The sequence below is a fragment of the Micromesistius poutassou genome, assembly GCF_964030765.1.
Source record: "Micromesistius poutassou genome assembly, chromosome: 18".
Classification (NCBI taxonomy): Eukaryota; Metazoa; Chordata; class Actinopteri; order Gadiformes; family Gadidae; genus Micromesistius; species Micromesistius poutassou.
In genome coordinates this window covers 13,948,043-13,974,594 of record NC_140288.1, presented here as the reverse complement: position 1 = coordinate 13,974,594, position 26,552 = coordinate 13,948,043, and the positions used below count along the sequence as shown (strand labels likewise).

The 26,552-nt window shown below is 48.8% G+C and overlaps 1 protein-coding gene across 1 annotated transcript; it reads right to left on the bottom strand.

Moving 5' to 3' along the window:
- Nucleotides 1–734: 734 nt before the first annotated feature.
- sez6l (seizure related 6 homolog (mouse)-like) lies at nt 735–25,987 on the bottom strand (the record flags this gene model as incomplete). The annotated part of the gene is made up of 17 exons (XM_084483332.1): nt 735–842; nt 1,770–1,878; nt 4,084–4,198; nt 4,931–4,978; nt 5,325–5,519; nt 7,204–7,395; nt 8,033–8,227; nt 10,721–10,917; nt 14,266–14,404; nt 16,327–16,521; nt 17,671–17,837; nt 19,887–20,058; nt 21,349–21,534; nt 23,561–23,756; nt 24,766–24,905; nt 25,471–25,639; nt 25,796–25,987. The coding sequence occupies 17 exons, from the start codon at nt 25,985–25,987 to the stop codon at nt 813–815; spliced, it is 2,637 nt and encodes an 878-aa protein (XP_084339458.1). The 3' UTR covers nt 735–812.
- Between the last annotated feature and the right edge of the window lie 565 nt (nt 25,988–26,552).

The following is a 26,552-nucleotide window of genomic DNA, read 5'->3' as shown; positions in this document are numbered from 1 at the left end:
CCATAGTTTTTCTTCATACAATTCGACAATAACCGAATCAGATGTGTTGACAAATCCGTCTGGATATTTTTGAATTCTACAAACATTAGGAAACAAAATGGTAGCTAGTAGCTAGTAATAGTGACGCTAAGTAGCTAGCAGACTAGCCGTACTTGCTACAAACAGGGCTTTTTTTGGCGGGAAAGCCCTGAGAATACCCATCCCGTATTCCCCCCCCCCCAGTGTTGTCGCTGCGTGATGTGGACCTGTGGCTGGTGAAATAGTGTTTATTAAAAAAATAAAAAGTTCCCCCCCCCCCATATGATCATTTTAGATTTATGCTATTTCAGAGCTCCTACTCGCTAAGTATTTCACATTTGCCGTTTTGTATTCACTCTTGCGTGCGGTGGGGTCATCTTTGTCGTGACGTTTATTTACACATTACCAGTCCTCCCGTTAAATAACAGCCGAGTAAACGGACAATACATTTTTACAAGTGCATCATTCGTTTTTTTTCCGTCTCCGGTCTCCTGTTCCATCTCCTTCCAAGAAAACTTCTTATTTTCCTCCTCTAGGTCCCTCATCTTTCATCCACTCCTATTCCCTCAACATGATCTCACTCTGTCCGCTGTAGAAGCTGTCGTCGTATGAAAGTACAAGAGAAGAGGACGGCTGTGTGATGGCAGAGGAAGGGACATCATCTGTAGTTATTTACATCATCTCTGCCTGGGAGGAGCGTGAGAGGAGGAGGAGGTGGAGGTGGAGGATGAAGGGTGTAGAATTCGGGAGTCAGGTAGTGGCGCTTGTTTCAGATGATTTGGTAGTCAGGGGTATCATATTGATACCTCATATTCACGAGTGTCCTGTGGCGACAAAGAGAGAGAGAGAAAGGGAGAGAGAGGCAAAGACCAGAGATAAGGGCTGTGCAATTAATCACATTTTGTTTGTGAATTTTTTTTTAAGGGGAAATTTCAAAGTTCTCAGTTACAAAGTGTTTTTTTGGAGAGAAATGCTTAATAAATGCATTATGTTTTCAAACTCAAAAATAATCGGTTAAATAATCGTGATTTCAATATTGACCAAAATAATCGTGATTATGATTTTTTTCCATAATCGAGCAGCCCTACCAGAGATGTAACTTAGGTTTTATATAATCATCTCTCGTGTCTTTTTCCTGACTAGATTCCCTTGTACAGTATGTCATTCCCCCTGAACGCTTTAGAAGACTATTTACTCCCAAGTTGTTTACAGGGCTTTACCTGACCAGGAGGTTATGTTTCTCGCTCCGTCTGTGTGTCTGTGTGTCTGTGTGTCTGTGTGTCTGTGTTAGCACATCTGGGTGTCTGTCTGTGTGTCTGTTTTCTGTGACTGTCCATATGTGTGTCTGTGTGGGGGGTTTTCACCAAATGTTGTGGTTAGGTTAGTTATGAGCCAGAAGAAGTGAATCACTTCTTCTGTGTGTATCTAGCCCATCAGCTGAAGGGTGTGTGGTATTGGGTGTATCAGATCAGAAAAGGTGCAGTAAATAACCTCAGGTTATGTACTGTATACTACGTGTCATTTGGTGCACACTTTCATCTAAAGCCTTATACACCGATATTGCATACATTCTTTATCAAGCCACTAACCACTGGCGGTGTTACCGTCATTGCCATCAACTTGACGTGGACCTGAGTGTGTGCGGTTAACGTATCGGAAAAAGGCAGCATTCTAACGGCCCAGTCTGGCACAGCATGTGTGCCTATTGACCCGTCAGTAGGCAGCGGTGAGCTCAGCTCAGGAACACTTACGCCTCCGGTCTCATAGAGGGGGTTGTCAAACTCTGCCTCCACAGTGATTTGTCTGTAAGGGCCGGGGTAGATCAGAGGCAGCCGGAGGTTGGAGCTTGGGTACCGGCACCTGACAGGATAGACAAAGACATGACAGGCGAGTTATTATACTATTACTCCCGGCTCCAGCCTTCCTGCTATGTTATAGATTCAGAGGGGAGACAGCTCAGAGCCTGGGCTGGAAACGCGGGTGGATGAAGCTTTCACAATGGGATTTTAATAAGTGTATTTCCACAGTTGCCAGTCTAGGAAAGCGTTGCGAGAAGTGTAGCAAAAGGAAGCGTATCGCCCAGATTCTACCCATATTTGAGCTTGTCTGATTTGTCAGACTACAAAACTATTTACTGTTTTTGTTTTTTATCCTTAAGTGACTAACAGTGAATTCAGATACATGGAATTAAGAAGCAGGACAGGGTTAGACAGTACAGAGACAGCGTCATTAAGGAGAAGGTAGGGGTTGGACAGTACAGAGACGGGTCATTAAGGAGCAGGTAGGGGTTAGACAGTACAGAGACGGGTCATTAAGGAGCAGGTAGGGGTTGGACGGTACAGAGACGGGTCATTAAGGAGCAGGTAGGGGTTAGACAGTACAGAGACAGGTCATTAAGGAGCAGGTAGGGGTTAGACAGTACAGAGACAGTCATTAAGGAGCAGGTAGGGGTTGGACAGTACAGAGACAGGTCATTAAGGAGCAGGTAGGGGTTGGACAGTACAGAGATGGCTGTGTCTCAATTCAGGGGCAGCATCCTTCGAAGGACGCGGTCTATGAAGCTGTGGTCTTCGTAGACCGCGAAGGCCACACCGAAGGCCTAACGAGCGTTGTTAAATGAGACGGTCGAGCCTACGGAGCATTTCCGAATTGCGTAACAAGCGTTAACGCCCTTTGCGTGACCACACGCCGCTCCTGTCTCCTAGCAACCCTGACAGCTGCGGTTCAAACCAAACAGCGGAGGAGAAATATGGAGCCAGAAATCATAATTTAATTTGTTATGTTTTATCTTTTATCTGAGGAGTGGGTGAAGATTCACCGCCGGAGCCGGCGGGTGAAGAGGAAGAGAGGATGTTGGCTTAACGTTAATTAGTTCAACGTTATATGGCTTGCGTTAATTAAGTTACATATTTAAAATGGTCCCAACCTTGCTTTTATATAAAAAAATGTTTTTACATAGTTTTGTCATTAAATATGTATTCGCTGCAGCAGCCGCTTCTGCTCTCTCCGCGCCATTTCAAAAAAAAAATCGAACGCGCAATGAATCTTGGGATACGTTGGATCCACCGGGTGGATCCTTCACGGTCCTTCCGGGAAAAGAAGGCTGCATATCTTGGCCGCATTTGAAGGAGCCTTCGAAATGGTACAGCCTTGACGCGCCGCTGAGACGTAAGCGGTCTTCAAATGCGTCTTTCGAAGGATGCAGCCCCTGCGTCTCTGCCCCTGAGACGCAGCCAGATATGTCATTAAGGATCAGGTTGGGGTCAGACGGTACAGAGACAGTACAGAGACAGGTCATTTAGGAGCAGGTAGGGGTAATGGTGCTATCCATTCGTTTGATACGCCCACCATCCCAGTCGGATATCCCAGCTTTCTTGCGGCATTGATGCACGCCTCCTTTTCTTTGGGGATATCAAGCTCCCACTGGGGCTTCTGATAAGTACACCGAGTAGCGAAAGATCCCCGTGACGCTCGACGAACGAAGACGGCTGCGCCCGTAGTTAATAAAGTTGAGACGTATTTCCTTTCTCTTTGTTCCACGTTGGTGTCTTTAGTGTCGATGTATAATACTCTTACACACTTGATTATGTTGCTGCTCTAATCCGGTCACCAATGTATGCATTGCACGGTCTTGCTGTGCGTGCAATACAATGTAAAGTTTTGTCTTCGAGCTGGTTTGCTAAAGAGCCTAACGTTGCTAACAACAATGACCAGCCTGCTACTACTGCTGCCACCTCCAGGCGTCCATTATTCTCCCACTCGTCGCACACAAAAGACTACCGGAACACTTTGAAGGTGGGAAGAGCCAGGTCGTTCTCGTTGAGCAGGTCGGCGTACCAGCACAAAAGGCCAAATGGATAGCAGCATTAGAGGGCAGCTTTAAGGCGGCTACAGTTTAGACTGCAGACGTTGAGGTGCAAACCCACTTACCCCGTCCACTAAACAGCCCGTCCACTAAACAGCCTGTCCACTAAACAGCCCGTCCACTAAACAGCCCGTCCACTAAACAGCCCGTCCACTAAGCTATAAGAGACGTAAGGAGCGGCAGTGAGGAGGGGGACCGACCTGGTGATGTAGACGTAAGCCCCTCCCAGCAGCACGGAGAGCAGGAGGACCAGAATGAAGACAGTCAGGGCGATGTTCCCCCCGTCCAAACGGGAGCTCGCTGGAGCTTCTGCAACTACAGGAGCACAGGGAGCAGCGAGAGAACACTGATCATAAGACTGAAAATACTGTTAATATGAAGTATACGACACAACGGTAGTACGGCTTCTAGTACCACCACCACTCCTCATACTAATAAAAGGTATATTAATATTGACATGAGATGCATTAATATTAGTGACACCAGTAAAAGAGATGTCAACTAAGTATGTATCAGTATCAGTATCAGTATCCTTCAACGTTAAAGAACTAAAAAATACAAATAAATATGTAAAGCACTTTATAGCGTACAAAAACGGTTAAATACTGTAATAATTAACACTTTCACACTCACACTTTATATATTACTCTAACAATATAGTGATAAATACAATGAAGCAGAAAAATCTACACGTAAACATTCGATGAAACATCAGAAAAATACACGTCAAACAAGATCAGTTCAGAAATAAACACTTGGATCACTATACAGCACAAACATAAACAGTTAAGACATAGAACATAAAAAACACCACATGACTTGAACCAGAGCCAAGCAGAGCGATGCAGGAAGCACAATCACAGCGGAGGTGCAATTCAGGGCATTCCCATAACACACCAGCACGGGGACCCAGAGAGCACTGCTTAAACGCAGCAGTAGAAGCAGCAAAAGTGCACATACACACAGGCACGCACATACGCACGCACACGCACACGCACGCGCGCACACACGCACACACAGAGGTCATAGCACCACGTACACACTCACCTTCCAAAGCACGGTTGCCAGTCATGCCAGTCAGGCAGTCATGGGTGGCTGCAAGACATCGCTCCATCAGTCAGTTGCATTTCAAAACAGTCACCTCTCGCACTTTCTCAAAGTTGTTGATGTTGTTGTTGTTGTTGTTGCTGTTGTTTTGTGATCAACCAAAAACACAGCTTGCATGCAGAGTAGGAGGGGCAAGGGGGGTGGGGGGGGGGGGGGGGGGGTAATTCAATTCATATCATATCAATAAGCATGGGGGTCAGGACATATGATTTGACAAATCTTCTGTAGATGCATGCCTGAAACGTGTGATGCATGAAACAGCTAGTGGTTCATTCCAAGGGCCACAGCGGAAACAGAACACCCCCCCCCTCCGTGTTGAGTTTTTTGGTCTCACCCCTGCAGAGTGGAAGTGGTCCGCTCCAGAAGGACGGCTTCCCCAGGATGCACTTGATGGCGACCTCGCCGATCAGCTCGTAACCTTGGTAACAGACGAAGGTGAGCGACTCCCCGGGCAGGTAGAGCCGCTTGGACAGGATCTGGTACCCGCTGTCGGGGAGACCCGGGTTCTCGCAGGACACGGACTCCTCGGCTGTCGCGACCCCCACACCAACCCGGGAACGACAAGACAGACGACGGAGGAGATGACCGTATTAGGAGAAGACCGTATTAGGAGATGACGAGTGGGGGGGGGGGGGGGGGGGAGAGAATGCCCACAAAAGGGCGTCCATCTGGAGGCCTCGGCGACAGGTGCGACGGCATCTGGCTGCTGGTTTGATGGCATGACTCATGGCAGATCTCTGCCCCCTTCGCCAGGTGGCCGCCGTGCATTAGCATGCTATTTACATATCAAACACTTAGTAATCATGGCCGCACGCCGCACGGATCACGTAGACACACACACACACACACACACACACACACACACACACACACACACACACACCGACGCGTGCAGACAGACAAAGACACCGACACCGTCACACACACACACACACACACACACCGTCACACACACAAACACACCGACGCATGCAGACACAGACACACTCCGTCACACAAACACATCACACACACACACACACCGTCACACACGTGTGTCACACACACACACACACACACACACACACACACACGCCCTCACACAGGCTGACACTCTCATACACAAACAAACACACACCAGGATGGGCGGGGACAGGAGGGTGCCAGTCGTGGTTCCGGTGATAAATCACTAAATAAATCACACAGCCCGTCGTCGGCGTGTGATTGGACAGGGCAGAAGTCAGTGGTTTCAGGACCAGCTCTACGTGACGGCGCGGGGCTGTGCACAGAGGGCCCTCTACACTGCAGCCCAGTGCAGTATCCACTGAACATAAGGGGCTCAGACCACGGCCCCACTTCAGTAACGTAGTGGGCTTCCGCTGCTTGTCGGCTAAGGGTTGTTGTTTTTTTTTTTGGTTGTATTTTGGAGGATATGTCAAAAGTAGACACTGCGCAATATTTTTCGGTGCTGTTGTTTGAATGTTCGATCAGGTTTCTCCCGGACCGCAGCACTGCTTGTGTCTACAGAATGAATCTATCTGTCTGTTTGCAATATTCAACCAATATTTATACCGTTTCATATATATGTAATATTGATGATGATGATGGCATTATTATATATATACTGTATATATGAATCTATCTGTCTGTTTGCAATATTTAATATACCTTTTCATATATATATATAATAATGCCCTGTTTGTTTTATTCATCATCATCAATATTGCAGTTGTAGTGGTTGTTGCTTTTATTTGTGCAATTAAAGGTGCTTGAAGTATGAAGAAAGAGCTGTCGAGAGAGAGAGAGAGAGAGCAGAAATGATAGAAGAGAGCATGATTTTCTAACTCACCAACCACAACAAAACACCCCCTCCCTTTCTGCTCTCTCCCACCCAATGTTCAAGCACTTGTGATTGACAGGCAAGATGGATTCCCTGAACCAATGAGGGGAGAAACGCCCTGATTGGTCAGAATGAGCCGGGAGAGGTTTTAAATCAAAATGGTCTCCTACAGAGCCATGCGCAGGCCACTTGAAATGTGAGAAATTATTCCCCCAAAGCAATTCCCTCACTAATAGCTGACTGATGGCTATGGCGTGTCTAACAAATGACACATAATAGCTATTAAATTGTTCCTACGGCCCCTTCAACCCACCACCTTTAAGCTATCTCTATGCGGGGCTCCATCCCAAGGCATTCCCCGTGCTGCGGCTCCAGCCAGACGGCCGCTACTCACAGACACAGTGGGGGAGCTTGGAGGTCCACACGGGGGTGCCTGGCTCGCGGCCGTAGCAGGTGAGCGTTGCCCCGCCCTGCAGGACGAAGCCGGGGACGCAGGTGTACTGGATGGTGGTCCCCACCAACAGCTTGGGGTCCGACAGAGACCTGGTGGAGTGGTCCACGTGGCCCGGGTCCGAGCAGTACATGACTGGCGGCAGAGCACAGGGAGGGGTGAGGGTGGATGTGTAAGTGACACACACACAAAACCTACGAGGCAGTGTGAGTGTGTGTGTGTGTGTGTGTGTCTTTGGCTGCGTCGATGTATGTGTATCTGTACTCTGCTCTATCTCTGTATCCTCCCATCTACTGTGTGTCTATCTATGTATCTATCTCTGTATCCTCTCATCTACTGTGTGTCTATCTATGTATCTATCTCTGTATCCTCTCATCCACTGTGTGTGTCTACCCTCTCATCCACTGTGTGTCTATCTATGTATCTATCTCTGTATCCTCTCATCTACTGTGTGTGTCTATTTTCTCATCTACTGTGTGTGTCTACCCTCTCATCCACTGTGTGTCTATCTATGTCTCTATCTCTGTATCCTCTCATCCACTGTGTGTGTCTATTTTCTCATCTACTGTGTGTGTCTACCCTCTCATCCACTGTGTGTCTATCTATGTATCTATCTCTGTATCCTCCCATCCACTGTGTGTCTATCTATGTCTCTATCTCTGTATCCTCTCATCCACTGTGTGTCTATCTATGTCTCCATCTCTGTATCCTCTCATCCGTTGTGTGTCTCTCTCTCCACGTCTCTGTGGACGGACCCCCGTCCCCACTCAACTCTTTTCGCAGAAGGGGGGCAGGGTGCTCCAGGAGAGGTCCAGCTGGCAGCAGAGGGTGTCCTGCCCCACCAGGTCGTAGCCCGGGTCGCACTGGTAGGTGATGCGGGCGCCCCGGACCAGCGCCGCGTGAGACGTGGTCTTCCAGCCGTTCTGGATCTCGGGCAGGTCCGGACACGAGTCGTTACGGGACACCTCTGGATTGGGTTGGGCAGAAAACAAACGGACCAATCAGAACGAGGCGTGTGAATGAGGTTGTTCTATTGGTGGGTGTGGATCCAATGGGTTCTAAGAGGGTTCCCCAACCTTTTTACGACCAGCCTGTAGAGGGACGTTGGGCCAAAGACCCACCAAATATTTTTCATGGTTTATCTTTTTATTACTTTTCTTAAGTGCTGTAAAACAAAGTAATACATTCTAATAATAATATAAGTGATTTTTTTTTGTCTTTCTTTTTACTTTTTATTGAAGTCTTTTCATATTTTTAAAGACATACACACAATACAAGTACAAACAACAATACAAGTACAACAACAATAGAAAGGGGCCACACTAGTATAGATGTTGTTTTATACACATTCTCTTTGATTGCTCAAAGCTTATCCTGATTGTGTAGTGTCATCTATTTCTTTAATGAAGGAAGTCCATTTCTTCCATTTACTTGAGAAAATCGCCCCTCTGGATCTTAGACAAAAAGTCATTTTTTCCATTGCATTGATCTGTTTCACTACGTCCATCCATTGTTTGAGGTTTGTAGTGTCCGGTTGATACCAGTTCTTGTGATCGTTTTCTTACAGGCCATCAGCAATATATGACACAGATACAAATCTTCTCCTGAGATGACATCCTTTAAAATACATAAGTAAAGCACCTTTACATTGTCCGTGACTTCATATCCCAGAACCTTACTTAAAGTAAGACGTATTTTTATCCAAAATATCTGAATTTTTGGGCAACATAAGTCATTTTCATAACTCTATGTATATTGTTGGTCAACAGAGTAGTCGCCTTTTCAGTCTTCAAACATGGCAATGGTCAGATGCAACAGAGCAGGAATGAGGGCATTTCATGCTTTATTGTGTCCATCTCGTGACCGACTTGGTCCCCGGTGAGCCAAACAGTGAAAGATTGAAAAGATTCTAAGCCACTGGCTCAGAATGTTAAGAAGGTGGAGCACATGACATTCCCCCAGCCAATGAGAAGGGAGTACAATCTCTTTGTCATTCCCAGTGGCTTGCCTCACAACAACGTGGTGGGGAAGCACAAGCATTTTTAGGAATATGCTGGAAACAGATCCACCCCGCTAAAGTGTGTTACTTATTCATCTGGCGACACGTGTTTTATAGATTTATGCAGATGTCTCTTAATGCAGCAGTCATACATACAAACCGCACTCAATTTCCAGACCATTAAATCCATGCTGAGTTAACGTTGTCACGTGTTTAATTACAAGGGCTTATTCTCATAAGTTATTCACAAACGTCTGGAGAACCAACCGTCTGATGTGGTAGGTAATGGATGGGTCTGTAGTGAGTATTCTGTTACAAAGCTTTTAGTGTTTCTGTGTGTGTGTGTGTGTGTGTGTGTTAGTTAGTGAGTAAGGCATCATAGATTATGCATTAACAACATGCCTGGTAACAAGTCTGCACAAAACTGTGAGTTTAGAATTTCTGGATCAATTCTCTTTTTTCATTTATTGACGGTAGGTTATCTGAGGCCAGACAAACACTCCCACAAGCACACACACACACACACACACACACACACACAGTGTGTGTATTCATGCTTGCATCTAATCAAAGAATCGATGCCTTCTCGCTGTGTGTGCCTGGTGAGGCAAGAATGCGTACATGCGCACAATATGCATTACACAACGCTGGCAGGTGTTGGATAAGGCGAGCATACTAAATTACTTTGCATGGTGTGAGTGGGTGTATGTGTGTGTGTCTGTGTGGATATGTGTGTGTAAGGTTGTGTTGGTGGGAGCATCCGTGTGGTTGTGTGCATTGTGTATTGATGTGTGGGGACATGTGTGTGTGTGTCGATGGGTGTACGTGTGTGCATGGATATTTTATGTGTATGCCTAGTGTGTATGAGTGTTTTGCTGTGTGTGTGTGTGTGTGTGTGTGTGTGTGTGTGTGTGTGTATGCGTGTGTGCGTGCGTGCGTGCGTGTGTGTGTGTGTGTGAGTGCGTGTGCTGTACATGCACAGGATCCAGAGAGGGGCCCGTTGAGAGGCTGAAACAAATAGGATGTGATTGAATAAGGACGAATGGAGGAAGACAGCAGAGAAATAGGAGACAGAAACCCACCAGAGAGAGGAGATGAGAACACAAGTTGAGGCGCGTGGTGGGGAATAGATTCCAGCTCATATTTGATTTTTGTTCATTTACGCTTGACTGTGATTCAAGGGGGTTCGAACTGTGATTGACAATTGATTCAGACTGATTAACCATTGTTTGCCACCAATGACACTCGATTCAGAATGAATGACAATTGTCTGTGATTGATTATCACCCCGAATCGAAATGACAACCTAATAGCGATGAATTGCAATTGAATATTGATCGTTTATATTCAATTGCAATTCATTGATATTAGATTGCCATTTTGACTCATACTTCACAACGACGGATTAAAACTGTGATCGATTTAACGTTCGATCAACATCAGAACTCGGGCGGTCCTCACCCATGTAGTTGATGATGAAGCCCTCCCCTTTACCGAACACCAGGCCGGCGGGGTCAGAGTGGAAGGTCACCGTGAGGTCAGGGGTCGTGGAGGCCATCTTGAAGGGGCTGATCCCGCCCACGAACTGACCCAGGATGCGCGTGGTGACCTCGTCCCCGTCCAGGATGGTGAGCATGTCACTGTCACTGATGTTCAGCCTGGGAGGGGAGGGTGGGAGGGAGGGAGGAGAGGGAAGGGAGGGGGGAGGAGGGAGGGGAGGGAGGGGGGAGGAGGGAGGGGAGGGAGGGGAGGGGGGAGGAGGGAGGAGAGGGAAGGGAGGGGGGAGGAGAGGGAAGGGAGCGGGGAGGAGGGAGGGGAGGGAGGGGGGAGGAGGGAGGAGAGGGAAGGGAGCGGGAGGAGGGAGGGGAGGGAGGGGGGAGGAGGGAGGAGAGGGAAGGGAGCGGGGAGGAGGGAGGGGGGAGTGGGAGGGAGGGAGGAGAGGGGAGGGAGGGGGGAGGAGGGAGGGGAGGGTGGGAGGGAGGGAGGAGAGGGAAGGGAGGGGGGAGGAGGGAGGGGAGGGAGGGGGGAGGAGGGAGGGGGGAGTGGAAGGGAGGGAGGAGAGGGGAGGGAGGGGGAGGAGGGGAGGGGAGGGTGGGAGGGAGGGAGGAGAGGGAAGGGAGGGGGGAGGAGGGAGGGGAGGAGGGGGGAGGAGGGAGGGGAGGGAGGGGGGAGGAGGGAGGAGAGGGAAGGGAGGGGGGAGGAGGGAGGGGAGGAGGGGGGAGGAGGGAAGGGAGGGGGGAGGAGGGAGGGGAGGGAGGGGGGAGGAGGGAGAGAGGGAAGGGAGGGAGGGAGGAGAGGTAAGGGAGGGGGGAGGAGGGAGGAGAGGGAAGGGAGGGGGAGGAGGGAGGAGGGAGGGGGAGGAGGGAGGAGAGGGAAGGGAGGGGGGAGGAGGGAGGGGAGGGAGGGGGGAGGAGGGAGGAGAGGGAAGGGAGGGGGGAGGAGGAGGGGAGGGAGGGGGGAGGAGGGAGGGAGGGGAGGGAGGGGGGAGGAGGGAGGAGAGGGAAGGGAGGGGGGAGGAGGGAGGGGGGAGGAGGGAAGGGAGGGGGGAGGAGGGAGGGGAGGGAGGGGGGAGGGAGGAGAGGGAAGGGAGGGAGGGAGGAGGGTAGGGAGGGGGGAGGAGGGTGGAGAGGGAAGGGAGGGGGGAGGAGGGAGGGGAGGGAGGGGGGAGGAGGGAGGGGGGAGTGGGAGGGAGGGAGGAGAGGGAAGGGAGGGTGGGAGGGAGGGAGGGAGGAGAGGGGAGAGGGAGGGGGGAGGAGGGAGGGAGGGAGGGGGGAGGAGGGGAGGAGGGAGGGGAGGGAGGGGGAGTGGGAGAATGCATTATTAAGCAAGCGTGGTGCCCAATCACCACGGGCGTGTTGGGGACGGCCGATTGCTTGGCCTCCGGTGTTGTTGCCGCCGTTCTCGAGAACCGCTCATCCAAACAACTTCACACTCTTCCCCGCACTGCACTTCCTTGGCCCCTCGCCAACGCGCCCGCCGAGTGTGAAGTCCGCCGGATGGACGGTCGTCGAGAAAGACGTACATTCATACAGACAGACAGACAGACAGACAGACAGACAGACAGACAGACAGACAGACAGACAGACAGGACACACACACACACACACACACACACACACAGACACACACACACACACACAGAGACTCCTCTGAAAAAGTTTGGGGAAGATGGAGGAGAGGGGATAGAGGTTCAGAGAGAAAGAGAGAGAGAGAGAGAATTGTGTGTGTGTGTGTGTGTGTGTGTGTGTGTGTGTGTGTGTGTGTGTGTGTGTGTGTGTGTGTGTGTGTGTGTGTGTGTGTGTGTGTGTGTGGGTGTGAAAGAGAGCATAAAGTTGGAGTGGTGGTGGAGCCAGGTAGTAAGGGGAGAGAGAGAAAGCGGAGAGAGCGACAGAGAGAAGGAGAAAGAGAAATCAACTTTTCAAGCGACTGAATAGTGGATAACCACAGGGGGTCATGTGATCGTGTTAGGCGCCATGTGGTTGGTGTTGTTGCAGAGGCCTAAATGTGTGCGATAGGTTGTAGGATAAATGCTGTGGACGTAGGCTAAATATAGGCGGTTGTGATTGTTGTTGTGGTGGTAGCTGTTGTTGTAATAGGCGTACTACCGCTGTGTTGTTTATTCAACAGGGAATCAGTTGCTAAACAGGGAGTGTAGCAAAAACATTTATAAAACAATACCAGGAAAATATCCACTAGAGCAGTGTTTCTCAACCTTTTTTGAGCAAATGCCCCCCTTACCTTACCCTGATCCTCTGGCGCCCCCCCCCCCCCCCCCCCCCCCAATATTATTGCTCCTAACCAACTCCACTCCAACTCGTGCTACATTGCTTGAATAAAAAACTTCTGTGCCGTTTTGGTTTCTTCTGGACAAGAAAATGTGTATTCAGAGTTTTATTAAAAGGTTTTATTATTCAGCTATTGAAGTTTAATACGTAACAGTGCTTGTGTACATTTTTATTGGTTATTGAACTGTTAACCCGCGAACTTGGGTTCAATATGTGTACGAAAGACTCCCTTTGTTTATGTGACGTTGCCTAGCAACGCTGTGCATGTGCAGCCTTTATCCGCTTCGTTCTGAGTTGGCGAGTAGGACGTTTAAGTTTGCGGCCAAATAGTAATTAAAGTAGTTTGTTACTATACAAGTTAAGCGCCTGTAACATCAGTGTTAAATGAGTATGTGCCGGTTGGTGTGCGTACCTTATGAAAGTGTTTATCGGTTCACAGACGTAATGAGCGACGTTGCGGTGGTCTACATGTAATGCGCACGTTCTATTGTTTACAATTAGCATGCTAAGCGGCGTTAGCTTTATTCACGTCTTATGTTGCCTTACTATGTAATATGGATGAGATTCATGTTGCTTAGTGTAATGCCCCATCCACCGCTTGCTTTGCATGTCCCGCAAACCAACCAGTGGAAGTCAGGGGAGGGCGAAATAGTTTCGGAAAGCACCACGCTGCTGCGATGAGGTTGATTTGTTTATCGGCGTTACCATGGCGATCACGCCGGTACTGAGCATAAAGTAAAAAGTAGATGAGACGATAGAGGGGTTAGAAACCCATATGAAGATAGGCTTTTTATTTCATTTATCCTATTTTTGCACCGAAAATATTTGAAAACCATGAAAGTTTAAAAAGTTCAAAATAATGACCACTACACAAGCGAAGTTGTGACGCCCCCGTGTTCGTTCCCAGCGCCCCCCTAGGTTCTACGAACGCCCCCCAGGGGGCGCTGCCGCCCCCGTTGAGAAACCCTGCACTAGAGGAAACCCAAACTGCAAGTCAGTGGGTGGAGACATCGAGAAAGCTGACTTTTAACATTGTGTGTGTGTGTGTGTGTGTGTGTGTGTGTGTGTGTGTGTGTGTGTGTGTGTGTGTGTGTGTGTAAACACATGCACGAGAATGTGTGTGCATGTATGCACGTGTGTGTGTGTGCGTGTGCGCGTGTGCGCGTGTGCGTGTGCGTGTGCGTGTGCGTGTCATTGAACGCTTGCATGCATATTCCTCACAGCTGGACGTCCAGCACCACCCGTTTGTCCTCTCCTACGTGGATCCTCCAGCTGCAGTCCTCCCCCTCTCCGTACCACTCCGGCCAATTAGGAGACAGGATGACCCCGGCCGGGCCGGCCAGCCCGCCCCCACACAGCGCTGCACAGCACACAGGAGAGGAGAGTCGTGATGCATACAGAGGTTTGCAGGATGCTGTGCCCCTCTTACATTTGGAGTGCTCCAACTGCCTTTACTACAACTGCAGTCAGTCTTGGCGTGGACTTCACCAACAGCCAATCGCGGTGCCTATAAATTCAGCTTTAGATGGAAATGGAGTCATTTACCCGACACTTTATTCAAAGTTATGGTGGGAGAATGCAGTCGAGGCTTCCAAGCTAAACTGGAGTAGCCGCAGAAATGGCTTTTTGTGCCGCATAATGTGGTTCAGAGAAAAGACTACTGGGGAACGGGCAGCAGAGCCATGGGGATCAGGAACACAAGCGTTTTCTGTGTTTAGTTTTTTATTAGTGCTGTTTCTCGTCTAGCTTTGTCTTATTTATGGAGTTAATCAGCACTGGCAATAACAGCTGTGCTTTTGGTCGTCATTACGATTCAGAAATAAGACTTTGAGGCTACACATTAGTTTGTATAAAATTGTTTAGCCAAGCTAAAGCTATTCAAACACATTTTTTAGAGAGAAAATATTCTCAAATCAACAACTTTTCCTCTTCCCTGTTTGCCCTACACAACATACTTAACATCCTTAATAATTAATTTGATTTCTATATAGATCATAAACCACAGCAATAGTGTTGGTACACAAAAGGAGCAAAAACATAATTAGTGTTATGAGAGACTGTGCTTGTCCAACGATGACGCCAATGTGAAAAAGTGCTTAGAACTGCAGCAGAAATATCCAGAGTTACACTTTTTGGACTTAAAACGCTTGAATGCTAAATTAACTTATACAGCGCTTTTCTAACCAGTGGCCACTCAAAGCACTTTACAATATTGCACAACATTCAACTATTCATAAAACACACGTTCACACACCGACGGCGGTGTCAACCATGCAGGGCGACGGCCGGCTTGTCAGGAGCAGTTAGTTTCAGGCGTCTCGCTCAGGGACACCTGAGCACACTCTAGCTAGGAGGAGCCGGGCATCGAACCAGCGACCCTCCTGTTAACAGTCAACCCACTCTACCCTCTGAGCCACATGCCGGCCATAACCACATCTCTATTGCCGCTTTTCCACCGCCAGTACCAACTCGACTCGACTCGACTCGCCTCGACTCAACTCGGTTTGGTTGCGTTTCCATCTAAAAAAGTACCTTCAATGTGGGTGGGTCGTAGAAAAGAACCTCTCCACCATGGGCGGGTCGTCATTAGGTTTTAATCACGGGAGATGCGATTCCCGGGAAATCTGAATCTGATCAAGACTATTTCCTGATTCCCGGGAAAGGTTATGATGGGAAATAAAATAAAATAAAATAAAAAGCGCAATGACTGCGCGTCTATTGTTGTCATACGGTAACGTTGATAGAGGCGAAACTCGAGCCCTAGGAAAGGAACGACACTGAAACGAAACAGCGAAACGCCGGTCCGTGGACTCCAGCCACGCCGGACACACACAACCACGCCCGACACACATAACGACGCGCAGCCTAACTCTAGCCCCGGGAAAGGAGCGACACACACGGCGAAACGCTGATCAGTGTCCCCCTCGGGAGCGGGTTCGTGGACTCCAACCACGCCGGACACAACTTAACTTGAGTGAATATTCCCATTTACAGCCGCTGGCCAATCAGTTACCAGCAGCCTGTTTACGTCACACAAAAGTACCTACTCCGCTGGCATGGAACCTCGACGGAGGTAGTACTAAAAAAAAGTACCCGGTACTAGGTACCGGGTACTTTTTTTGCCAATGGAAACGCAAATAAGGCGTGGCGAGTCGAGTCGAGTCGAGTCGAGTAGGTACTGGCGGTGGAAAAGCGGCATAAGAATTGAAAACGCGTCCAGGACTGCCGCCCCCCCTTCCACCGACGGCCTTCCCTATCCAGCGGCCCCCGGGGGGGGGGTACCTTTGCAGATGGGCTCCGTGTCGTTCCAGTAAGGGTCCCGGGAGTTGATGCACTCGATGAGGGGCGGGCCCTGCTCCAGGGAGTGTCCCGGGTCACAGCTGAACTGCACCACCGCCCCCACGCCGTAGGCCGGGTCCGACGTGCTCAGGTTACCGTTCAGGAGGTACGGCTCGTAGCAGTGGCCGCGCTCGAACGCTTGAGCGCAAGGAGGAAGGCAATGTCACGTCACGTAAAGGTTAAAAGGTCAAGGTTCACGTTTGTTTGTGTGGCGGTGAATGGCAACAAATCAACCTCATCGTCCATATGTATTTTTTTGAATACGCTGACGTTTGATTGAGCCGTGATCCAGAAATAAGCAGGCGGGTGGTGGTTTGGTCGGAGAATGCACATGAGGAAATTCAGTATGGATGGACAGAAAACTTTGGAATCCGTTGAAACCCTGCCCTAAACCCTCATGTACAGTAACACCCCCCCCCCACCACCACCCCCAGGCAAGAAACCCTTTTAAACAGCAATACAAAAGAGGGAGCAATCCTTTCAAGGACGGCTGGGATTGCAATAGGGGCAAAATGGCCTGACATAAAAAGGGGGGCAGACATAAAATGGTCGTAAATTCTGTTTTGTGTTCCACATCCTATTTGTTTCTTTTAGCTGTGTTCTACTAGCCTGGCTCCGCCCGCCCACCTACTTCCGCCCAAATTTCATTTTCCCTTCAGTAGTCAGTCTGGGGCTGGGGCTTGTTAGTGGGATTTTGCCCGAACAAATTTCTGTGTGACCAATCAGCGAACAGAGGAAGTGGCTGAGAACGATGACGTTGAAGTAGCGACGTATTGCCAATGACAAGACCCAGCCTCGACAGTTGACTGCAAACATTATCTCTGTCCTTACTATCGAATATTAATGTAGAATTTGTAATTGTTCCTTGAACTCTAAAATTTGATGAACAAAACCTGCAGCTATCGTTGACAGACATCTTCACGCTTCATCTTGTTTTGTTTGTGTACACAGCCTGCGCATGCGTGCAACGTAGTTACCGGCCGGTCCCGGCGCATGACATACGTCACGACCAAACGCTATTGCGATTGGTTATGGCAGATCCAGAGTGGCACTGGGCAGATCCAATAGTTTTAAACTTCAACAGACACCCGCCTCCAAATGAGTGAACGTTTGCCAATTACAGCAGTTCCAGACCTTCTGTACAAATGAAATGAAGTACGATGGTCTGGTAGCACAAGGCTAGTGTTCTACGTGTTGCGTGTACCAACCTTAAACCAATTTCCGGCGCAAGGACGATAAAGAATAATCCTTAATAAACAAAATGTGACCTCTAGGTAGGCTCTCTACCTTCGTAGCGGACGTTGAAGCCGGTGCTGTGGTTGGGCTGGTCCGTGATGAACTGGACCCTGACAGACGGACCTTCGCTGATCACCCCTTCAAACGGGATTGGACTGCCCCGGCCCGAATCAAACAGCACCACCGACCCGGCGTCCAGACCGCTCCAAAGCACCAGCCTGGGGGTGAGGGAGGGAGGGAGGGAGGGAGGGAGGGAGGGAGGGGGTCAATGAATGAGGTGGGTTGGTTGATGCCATTGCTAGTCAGTCAGTTGGTTAGTTGGTTAGTCAGTTTGCAAGCTAGCTGGTGAATGATTAGTTAGATAAGCCGTTTCTCAATACCAAGTACGCGGACTACGTACTCGCGGACTTGGAAGTACGTACTTGGCAAGTCCGGACTTTCAAGTACAGACTTCCGAGAACGCGAGTACGCACTCTGCAATTGGAACAGCAGCGGACTCGATGATGCATTCTGGGATATTTAACGGTCCCAAGTCCACACGAGTCACCTCCGATGCGTCCTCGGTAGAACGGCCTCATCGAGAACGCATCAAGAACACTTCCGGGTTTTACGACAGTACTCGCGTACTTGGAATTGGAACAGTGCTTGGGCTACCACTGATGACGTTTATCGAGAACGCAAGTACACGAGAACACACGAGAACGCAAATTGAGAAACGGCTTTAGTCAGTTAGAAAGCTAGCTAGTTAATTAGTTGGTCAGTTCATTGGTCAGTAAGCAAGCTATCACACCTCATCCTCTTGATCATTACTTCACTCCCTTTCCTTCCGTTCCTCACACCTGTGACGGTTCTCACTCACCTTGGTCGTTTTCACCTGTCCCTCATTGAAATTCCCCTTCCTGGTGTATTTAAGCCAGCGTGTTTCCCCTCCGCTGTGTTCCAGTTCGTCTTTGTTCTTTGTTTCAAGCCTCCCAGTATGTTCCGAGTGATTATTTTGGTTTCCCGGTATTCTGATTCCCGCCCGTCTACTCCCGACTTCGCCCTTGCCTTCACCCTGCCGGTTCGTTTGCCTGATCTCCAGCTGATGACCCGTGTACCGCGTCCGACCCGCTACGCCTCGGCCTAGCGGGTTCTCCCTCGCGGATTGTTTGCTTTGATCGCCAACTGATTTCCTATGCACCATCCTCACCATCCGCTAGCAAAGACCATTCTTTCTACCCAGACTTTTGCCTCCCAAGTCATACTATTGAGTCCTATTTTCCCCGTTGCTCACCCAGCCGTTACACAAGCGCCTAGTTAGCTAGTTATTTAGTTTGTTAGGGTTAGGGAGTTAGGCGTTTTAAGAGTTTGTTAGTTTGTCCGCTGAGCTAGCTAGTTAGGGGGTGAGTCAGTTAATTCCTTTCTTCCCCAGTTAATCACTTAGTCACTTATGCCGCTTTTCCACCGACAGTATCAGCTCGACTCGACTCAACTCGCCTCGACTCGACTCGGTTCCAGGCACGATTCCATCTAAAAAAGTACCTCTTCAATGTGGGCGGGTCGTAGAAAAGAACCTCTCCACCATGGGCGGGTCGTCATTAGGTTTTAATCACGGGAGACGCGATTCCCGGGAAATCTGAATCTGATCAAGACTATTTCCTGATTCCCGGGAAAGGTTATGATGGGAAATAAAATAAAATAAAAAACGCAATGACTGCGCGTCTATTGTTGTCATACGGTAACGTTGATGGAGGCAAAACTCGAGCCCTGGGAAAGGAACGACACTAAAACGAAACAGCAAAACGCTGATCCTCCGGAGCCGGTCCGTGGACTCCAGCCACGCCGGACACACACAACCACACCCGACACACACAACCACGCACAGCCTAACTCTAGCCCCGGGAAAGGAGCGACACACACGGCGAAATGCTGATCAGTGTCCCCCTCGGGAGCGGGTTCATGGACTACAACCACGCCGGACACAACTTAACTTTGAATGATTATTCCCATTGACAGCCGCTGGCCAATCAGTGGCCAGCAGCCTGTTTACGTCACACAAAAGTACCTACTCTGCTCGCTTGGAACCTCGACGGAGGTAGTACTAAAAAAAAGTACCCGGTACTAGGTACCAGGTACTTTTTTTGCCAATGGAAACGCAAAAAAGGCGTGGCGAGTCGAGTCGAGTCGAGCTGGTACTGGCGGTGGAAAAGCGGCATTAGTTAGTTATTTAGCCAGCCTCCTAGCTCTTCAGCACAACCGACCGCCACGGTACGCACAGAGAGACAGACCTGTCAGTGGGCCGCAGGGCCAGTCTCTCCAGGTGCAGGTGCAGCCTCTGGCCCCTGGGGGCCTCCAGGGACCAGGAGCAGGAGCGGTCCTGGGTGGCGTTGGGTCCCGGGTGCGGGGAGGGGGAGAGGACCCTCCCCACCGTGGCGTTCTTCACCGACCCCCCGCAGAGGGCTTCAGAAAAACACACAGAATCCGTCTCACTTCAGATCCGTGCGTTCAAGTGCAAGTGACAATTGTAATAATAATTGATTGAATTTATAAAGCGCTTTTCTAGACACTCAAAGACGCTTTACAGTGAAGGGGGGACCTCACTAACCACCACCACCAAGTAGTTGTATCAGTTTATTTATCGCACGCAAACATTTAGAAAAATACTTGTAATAAATCATATAATAAAAACAGGAAAGATACATGAACACATTGATGGATGTCTTGTGAGGATAACAGCCAACCAGAATACCGTTGTACACAAATGAATGACACAATTGTTTGTTTTTAAAGTTGCATTTTTATGCACCATTGCCTTCACTCCGAGTCCAATTAAGTAGACTCTGCAGTTGCTTACTAATGTTATTCAAATCACTGCCCAAGGATCGTTCCTTATTTCGGGGCAGAACAAAGCTCTGTTATGGAAATACACTGGATGGTAGCCCAAGGTAATCCTTTTCGCTAGCACATCATAAAGACCAGGAGAAGTTTGCAGTCTTTTGGACTTTCTGGATACATGAAGAATAAAAAATAAATAACATAAATAATAAATTGATAAATCCATCCTGGACATGTTATTTTAATATTATAATATTAAAATAACATAAATAATAAATGGATAAATCCATCCTGGACATGTTATTTCAATATTATAATATTATGAATAAATGCATGCCTATCATCCGAGCTTTTATGCTTTTAGTGAAAACACCCTTTGGCGGAAAATGATTAACATAGCTCAATAAAATATTTACTTGTAGCTCAACTTTTTGAATACAATACAATATTAACTTTTAATTTGTAGTCACATTGGTGAGTTGTTCAGTGCTGTTTGATTAGAGCTAGAGCTACACCCTTCAGCTGCCAACTGAAATGTTACAAAAACAAATATTTGATAGATGGAGGAAACATAATAATGAAATAAACATAAAAATATATAACATCGTCCTTATAACAAGAGACGATCAACACCTACCAGCATTTTGATAGGCTTAGGATAGGATTTGTAAAGGAAACATAGCTCATAACAGAAGAAAATGTGTTTTCTTGTTAATTTGATGGACTACGGCTAGGCTGCCACTTCAACTATTCTTTAACTAAACATATGCTGAAGAATGGACCAGTTGGCCCAGACTACCGGGTAGGATGGTAGGTTGATCCGTCTATCATTCACGGTGAATCCTCCCACTTGTGATGTCACCAACGGCTCGGCTCTCAAGTGGCTTCAACACACGTCAACGTTGTGTACGTTACCTCTGCAGCTGGGCTCTCTGCCGCTCCACAGGGGCAGCGAGGCGTTGACACAGACCAGTGTTGGCGCCCCCTGCAGGTGGTAACCCATGTGGCAGCTGAAGCGTGCCACCCCCCCGGGCAGCAGGTCCAACACGGACACCTCCCCAAAGTGAGGCCTCTTGGGCAGGGCGCAGCTCAGCCTGAAAACTGTGACGGGGGGGGGAGCCACGAGAACCAAACGTAAAGAGTTAACAGTGAGCGAAGCTAAACGCTAGACCGAAATATAAAGAGTTAACAGTGAGCGAAGCTAAACGCTAGACCGAAATAAGGGAGATCTGGAGGCTAGTTATGGCATGACACTTAAAAGCCTCTGTCCTCCTGTGGGGATAGTGACTCAGCAGATCAGAAAAATCAGCGTTCTGAGTGGAACGGGAGGTACCGAAGCCTGTACGCTCTCTCTGATTGGAAAATGCAAATTATGTAAATTGCAGTGCCAAAACTCTGTTGGCAATTGAGTAGTGTTTGTGTTTTTGAAAGTGAACAAAATGATTTGCATCCAGGCAAACGTCTTTTTCCGGGTTACATGTTTTTAATGAATCTAATTATAGTTATTATTAATAACAATTACCACCGATACAAATCCTTTTCACGCAATTCATTAAAAAAATACAAACCTACAGATTTGTCTCTGTCGCTATTCTAGCTATGAGGTTTACCACTTCAATCTCTGTGGTCTGAGTTCGATCTCTCTCTCTCTCTCTCTCTCTCTCTCTCCGTCTCTCTCTCCCTCTCTCCCTCCCTCCCTCCCTCTCCCTCTCCCTTTCTCTCTCTTCCTCTCTTTCGCTCTCTGGTAGAGGAAACAGTGTCTGATCCCATCTCTGTCTTGCATGCTGAGTTTGGTCTCAGCCCCTCAGGGAACAAGGTAGAGCGGTAGAGGGTTTTCAGAGCATAGCATCAAACCGTCGTAGCTCTCCTCCCAGCCTGCATTAAAAACGTTACCAAAAGGCACCCCGCTGCTAATGGCTAATGGTCTCAGGGGGTTTTGCAATAATTGTGCAATCATCTCGTTCGGGACATAGTCTCTTAATGGAATGGATTCTCGTATTGATGCAGATTGTTAGCGTGAGTCTAAATGAAGTGGTCCTGTGCAGCTCCACTGGTACCGTGCGGTACTAGCAATGCCGGAGGTAAAATGGTTCAATTCCCTCCCGGGACACCCATGCCCAGACATGCTTCATGCTGACGTCACTGCAAGACACCGGCTGACACTGTTGACTTAATGACTCCGAGTTCAGTTGGGATTGTGTAAGATTGTGGAGAATAAGGTATTGCGTTGGAACTGACGTAACACAAGCGAGCACAAAACAAATTTCCCCACAGAGACGATGCATTTACACTTCCTATTTGAAATATAAATCCAGGGCATGCATTGTGAACCACTGTTCTGTTCTTTTGTGCTCCCCGGTAAAGAGATAATCCAGTGGTGATGCACTGAACTGGACAGGGGGAGCAGTGCAGGTGGGTAACCACAGCGTTTCCGCCCTCTCTCTATTCCTGTCACATCTGCACTACTCCGGTACAGCCACTACCTGCTCATGTGTTCTTTAACACACCAGAACAAAACCACACACTTAGGACAAAACAACACACCACAAAACCAATATAAAGTCGTTGTTGATTCAATCAGATTCAATGAAGCAATTACCAACGATCTAATCGGATAATTCGCAGTAAGTCTTCAGATCGTGTTAAATGATAATAAAGTAACATGAAGTTACAACATATATGATAAGACAATGATACGTGTGTACGTGTGGTGTGTGTGTGTGTGTGTGTGTGCGAGAGAGAGACACAAGCCCCTTTTACACAGCGATCCCTCAATATTGCCGCAACAGAGGTCCATCATTTTGCTGGCTTTGTTTTAACACAGACCCAAACAAAGCCGGCGTGATGTTGCCCCTGAGTGAGCTTATATAGAATGCCAGCATTCCAGAACCCGCAACAGAATTTGTTTGTTAATTAAATGTCCTGCCAGTCCAGTCAAAAGCCAGTCCAAACACGCAATCTCGATTTTTATAGAAAACAACTGCAACTTTAGGGGACTCGGTACAACCAGAACCACTTTGCTAGTCAAATAGCAAAACAACCCAACATTTTTGACTTGAAGTATCTTTTCAGTTTAACACTGTTTCATTTCAAAATAAAAGCGTGGTGGTGGGTTTCCAGGACCTACTCTGGTAGTGGAGCTGGAAGACCCCCAGGCTTCCCTCCCCCGTGGAGCGGAAGAAGACTGACAGCACATTGGTGGGGCTGCGGATCACCTGACCCTCCACCAACAGGCTCTGATTGGCCAGCACCAGCGGCCCCCCGCTCTCATCCTCCCCCTGGATGGAGAGATGCTCTCCCTCCGTCAGGTTCACACTCTTTACCTGGTGGTGGTGTGGGGGGGGGGGGGGGGGGGGGGGGAGAAAGGGGGAGCAAGGAGAGACAGGGAGAAGGGAAGAGAAAGGGGGAGCAAGGAGAGAGAGGGAGAAGGGAAGAGGTACGAGGGGGGGATAGGGAGTGGGAGAGAGAGAGAGCAAGGGGAGGACGGGAGGAAGAGAGAGAGAGATGGAGGGAGGGAGGGAGGGAGGGAGGGAGGGGGGTGGGGGAAATAGAGAGAGAGTTGGAGGGAGAGAGGGAGGGGGTAGGGGAAATAGAGAGAGAGGGGGAGGGAGAAATAGAGTGGTATGGATATAGAAAAAGGGAGAAATATAGATGAGATGGAGAGAGAGAGAGAAATAGAGGGATAAAAAAGGGAAATGGACATATCGCATTGTAATGGAGATATAGGGAAAGGCAGAGTGACAGAGATGAAGATGGACAGATAGAGATTGAGAAAGTAGATAGAGATATGAAGAGGGTGAGAAAGGAAGAGCGAGCGGTGGAGGGGGTGAGAAAGAGAGACACAGTTGCAGAGAGAGTGGTGGACATTGACAGAGAGACATGGAGATGAATAGTGATGAAGATGGAGAGATTGAGCGAGTGAGAAAGGAAGAGAGAGGGAGATTGAGAGAAATGAGGAGAGAGAAAGGGGGGTTGTTTAAAGCAGCAGCAGTAACAGAGCAGTTTAAATATTATATTAATAATATATGAATATTAATAATATATTTATATTAATAATGTATTACCTATATATATATATATACATAACATGTATGATATCATTTATATAGTGCTTTTAAGACACCCAAAGCGCTTGACACACTGTGTGTGTGTGTGTGTTGCATTAGCAGCTACCAGGATATTAAGCAAATACTGTGAAACCTGGTTCAAACAACGACAACAACAACAACTACAAGAAAGAGAAACAGAATGCCCACCACATGCCCTCAGTACAGTTGTACAGATAAGCCGGCCATGCTGCAGTTGTGCGTGTGCATCTTTGTTAGTGCGTACCTGCAGCTCCACGCCGTAGCCTATGTACACGGTGATGGTGTAGTTGCAGTACAGGGATGTACCATCTGGCAGAGGGGGGTCATCGGAAGAGTCTATGTATCCTTCGGGGTCCGAGAAGTTCACCACACAGGCGGGTACGGCTGGAAGGAGCAACCGAGGGGACGGTTACCAGGGGCCGGAGGTTTCTCAATCTTTAAATTCTAAGCTATGCTAATCCCCCCCTGCATCTGCTCGGCAAGGTAATGTAATTCTCCGTGTAAATCTTGTAAATACGTGCATTGGGGAGAGAGAGGGAAATGTAAGCCTGAGCAAACTCATTTGGTTGTGGACATTGAGAAGCCCTGGCCAGATACTGTTCCCAAATTGAGCTGCAGCTCTATCTCTTCAACATATGACCAAATTGTTTCCTGGGAAGGTGGAAAAAACGTGATTATAAAAGGATTATAAATAAGAAATAGTAAATTAATAATGTCATAAACAATAACAAAGAAATACTTAACAATAAATGATAGATAATGAACTATTATGAATAACAAATATTAAACAGTGAACAATGAATAATAATGAACATTTAATAAAGATGAATGATGAACTATAAATAAGGAAAAATAAACAATGAATAATAAATCAGCAATATGAGACCAAAAAGAACAAATGAAATAAAAACACAAAAACTGAACGAGACTGCCGCCATTCCAGACTGACCTGGCAACGGGGTCTCCGTCTCGTCGCTGTCGAACAGCTCTGCCGTTACCGTGGGAACGTAGGGCATGGGGTCCATCTCCCCCCCCCCGTCCTCGGCGACGGCGCGGTGCTGAGGCGGGGGGCTCCGGGGCGGGGGCGGGGGCTGCGTCCCGGACAGGACCGGGAGGCTCTGACTAGAGGACGCCACGGAGGGTGAGCGGGGTGAGGAGGTGGGCGAGGAGGTGGGTGAGGAGGAGGGTGAGGAGGAGGAGGAGGAGGAGGAGGAGGAGGAGGAGGAGGAGGAGGAGGAGGAAGCTGGAGGTGGCGGAGGCAGCGGGGGTTTGACCCGGCGCGTCGCCCCGCCGCCGCCGCCGCCGCCGCCGTGGCCTCCAGGCAGGGCGGCGGCGCTCAGCCCCCTGCCCAGGAGAGGCAGCAGGTGCTGGGGCAGAGCGGAGGGCACGGCCAGGCCCCGCTCGGCGGCGTGGGGGAGCAGCTTGTCCCGGTGGGCCAGCACCGAGTGGATGAGGCCCCCGGCCATCCCCCCGGCGCCAGGGCCCCGGGAACCCTCCCCGTTCCCCCCCGGACCACCCTCGGGAGAGGAGGCGGAGGGGGAGGGGGTCGGGAGGACTTTCTCTGGAGAAGGAGTGAGAAGAGAGAGAGAGAGAGAGAGAGAGAGAGAGAGAGAGAGAGAGAGAGAGAGAGAGAGAGAGAAAGAGAGAGATTTTTAGTTCTTAGCACAACATTTAGATTTTGATACCTCTTATTTAATCAAGTTGCTGAAACGGGACATTATTAAATCATAAAAATGCCTCCTCTTGTGAGAAAAAATGGGAGGGAGACGGGAGACAGAGCGAGAACAGAGAGAGTGAGAGAGAGGGATAGAGAGAGGACGACCAATAGAGACAGACAGACAGAGAGAGAGTGAGAGAGAGAGAGAGAGAGGACGACCAATAGAGACAGACAGACAGAGAGAGTGAGAGAGAGGGATAGAGAGAGGACGACCAATAGAGACAGACAGAGAGAGAGTGAGAGAGAGGGATAGAGAGAGGACGACCAATAGAGACAGACAGAGAGAGAGTGAGAGAGAGGGATAGAGAGAGGAC